Genomic DNA, 3,092 nt, shown 5'->3' on the forward strand with positions numbered 1-3,092 from the left:
CACCTTGACCTGCTGGGCTCCGGCGATCCTTCCGCCTCAGCCTTCCAAGTAGCTGGAATTACAGGCACGCGCTACCACGCCTGGCTGATTTTTTAAAAATTGATTTATTGTAGAGATGAGGTCTCCAAGTCGCCCAGGCACGTCTCGAACTCGCGGGCTCAGGCAATCCACTCACCTCAGCCTCCCAAAGCACGGGATTACAGGCTGAGCCACCGAGCCCGGCTTCTTTTTTCTCTTAATTAGTCCTCTAGAAGTAATGTGTGCACATTTATTACCACTTAACACCTATAAAACCCTGTGTGTGACAGTGTAAAGTTTAATCCAATATCATGAAAGGCCTTTAAACCCAAAGCAGAAGCACCGGAAGATCCTGTTTTGTGTTTTTCCCCCTCACTCTGGGTTTCCCTTTTATATTTGTTACATACACATGCCACTCACTAGGAAATATACTTGTTACATGCACATGCCACACACTAGGAAAGTCAGGCAGCCTCCTGAGCAGCACTAACTCCAAACTTTTCTTTGCAGAGATGCTGAGGATGCAATTTATGGAAGGAATGGTTATGATTATGGCCAGTGTCGGCTTCGTGTGGAATTCCCCAGGACTTATGGAAGTCGGGGTGGGTGGCCCCGAGGTGGGAGGAATGGACCTCCTACAAGAAGATCTGATTTCCGAGTTCTTGTTTCAGGTATGTTCCTTTCAAACTGAATGAGATGATACCTGTAAAATACTTAGCACAGAGTCTGGCTTCCAAGAAATGATAAGCTATTATTGAGGGGATGGGACACGTGCAGTTTCTTTTCAGTAACCTTTGCACAGTGACAGTCTGAAGCCCTGCCTTGGCTTGCCTGTGAGGCTGGTATCCTGCAAATGAAATTGTGCTTGCTGGTAGTGCAGCTTTGGAAGAACATAAACATGCTTCTTATAAAGGAGTTTTCTAATAAGAAGGGAAGATGATGACAAAATCCCTTAAGCTGGAATTCTAAAGACTTTTTTGTTGGACTGTATCTTGCTATCAGACTTACTAGAAAGACATTCCAGGATCCAGATTTGAAAAGCTTACCCAGCCTTGGATCCTAAAGAAAACCAGATTTTGTGGTGGTTTTGGAATTATATATATATTTAAAACCCACAGTTTGGAGTATTGGTATTAAAAAGTGTAGAACATTTTTTCTTTTTTTTTTTTTTGAGTTGGGGTCTCACTCTGTGGCCCAGGCTGGAGTGCAGTGGCATGGTCACAGCTACTGCAGCCTCCATCTACTGGGTTCAGACGATCCTTCTGCCTCAGCTTTCCAAGTAGCTGAAACTACAGGCCTGTGCCACCACACTTGACTTTTTTTTTTAATTGTAGAGATGAGGTCTTGTCATGTTTCCCAGGCTGGTTTCAAACTCCTAGGCTCAGGCAATCCTCTCACCTTTGCCTCCCAAAGTGCTAGGATTACAGCCGTGAGCCACTGCACCTGGCCAGAACATTTCTGTCTAGTGTTGACAAGTGATGAAATGCTAAGCTCAGAGGTTTATGTATCTTCAAAACATTAACACATTGGTAAAGACTATCATCTATGTACTTAAGAATGATACTCTCAGCATCTGCCTGTCTTGTGTCCCTTTGTAATTTTTTAACCCCAGAACTCTATTCCCTCCTTCAGGATGTCATACATTATCTTTTTTTCTCTCCATGCTGCTCTGAAATCCTGCTTAGAAAACTATTAGGAAATGGCTGCAGTCCTGAGCTGTGAGCGGTAAACACAGCCTTTGAGAGCAGGAGCACATTTCCCTTTCATGACAATCAGGTAGGGTTGTATGACTCCCAATTAGTTTTAGCATCTGAGTCTTAGCTTCCCCTCCCCCCACTGTAGTGAAGAATGTTGGTGATCTCTTAAGAGGTACTTTGTCTAGCTTGTCAGTCATTCACACCTTCAGGAAAAATAAACTCTTTAGATTTTTGTTGTTGTGTTGTTACGTTCAGCTACACTTTGGTTATTTCATTGGTTGATTTCAAGATTCTCATGTCCTGTGAAACCCTGTCAGACAAGAAATTATTGGTACTGTTAAATTTCATAACTCAAGTCTTGGGAGTTTGGCATTGATTATGAAGAACAAAGAAAAGGGGCTGAATTTTCAGATGCTACACATATAATGGAATGGACTTTTTGCTCTGTTGGAAAGGCTTGGTCTCTGGAAGATTAGCCTAGGACCAGCTTCTCAAGGTGGTTCACCACATATACTTCCGTGCTCTTTGCTGTTTTTTTTTCCCTTGTAAAGATTTGTGATTTGAAGACCCTCAGGATTTAAGTAATTCATGGAAAAGGGACCATAGGTATTGCTGACTCTTAACGGCATGGCTGAAGGATGTGGGCTCTTCTTTTATGTTCTTTGTGCCTAGGACTTCCTCCATCAGGCAGCTGGCAGGACCTGAAGGATCACATGCGAGAAGCTGGGGATGTCTGTTATGCAGATGTGCAGAAGGATGGAATGGGGATGGTTGAGTATCTCAGAAAAGAAGACATGGAATATGCCCTGCGTAAACTGGATGACACCAAATTCCGCTCTCATGAGGTGGGTCCCTGCCTTCTGTGGAGGAGCTTGTACCTAGATCACTTCACTTGAACCCAACGTAGCAGAAGTAGCAACAGGCCATGCATGTGCCATTTGATGACCTCACAGTACCATGGAAGATCTAGCTTAAGTGGACAAAGGCAAGGAATTTGCTATAACTAAGCTCTGCAGTGTCACAGCAGAGAGAAGTGTACATTCATAGTATTTTTCGCTTGAAGAGAATACTGGTGCAGTCTGTCATGATGTGGTGAGCTGTTCTGTGATACTACCCCATTCACAACTGGCTTAAATAGCAGTGGCCCTCTGTGAACCTAAGTATGGTGGCTGTTCCTCCTCTGGATCTAATTCGGGCTTTACAGGCCAACCTCATCATCTTTGCCCTTCTAGGTACTATTGTCGGGGCCAAGTTGTCGCTTAACTTTTCATTTCCCAAAGTAGTATGGGATCCTTTTTGAAACCTGAGCCACTGTGACTTTTTTTTTTAACTAATTTTTATATTTCTATATATTTTTTTTTTTTTTTTTTTTTTTTT

At 43.1% G+C, this 3,092-nt stretch overlaps 1 protein-coding gene across 1 annotated transcript in view; it reads left to right on the forward strand.

Moving 5' to 3' along the window:
- LOC103251154 (serine/arginine-rich splicing factor 9) overlaps positions 1-3,092 on the forward strand; it is a gene marked incomplete at its 5' end in the record, with an annotated part of 10,456 nt that overhangs the window by 4,079 nt on the left and 3,285 nt on the right. The window contains 2 exons of the mRNA XM_008049754.2: positions 529-689; positions 2,388-2,560. Of these exons, the coding sequence (XP_008047945.2) occupies positions 529-689; positions 2,388-2,560 (334 nt within the window). The remainder of the gene's footprint in view (positions 1-528; positions 690-2,387; positions 2,561-3,092) is intronic.

The sequence above is a fragment of the Carlito syrichta genome, unplaced genomic scaffold (genome assembly GCF_000164805.1).
Source record: "Carlito syrichta isolate Samal-C Ts95f unplaced genomic scaffold, Tarsius_syrichta-2.0.1 Scaffold136509, whole genome shotgun sequence".
In the NCBI taxonomy this organism is placed as follows: domain Eukaryota; kingdom Metazoa; phylum Chordata; class Mammalia; order Primates; family Tarsiidae; genus Carlito; species Carlito syrichta.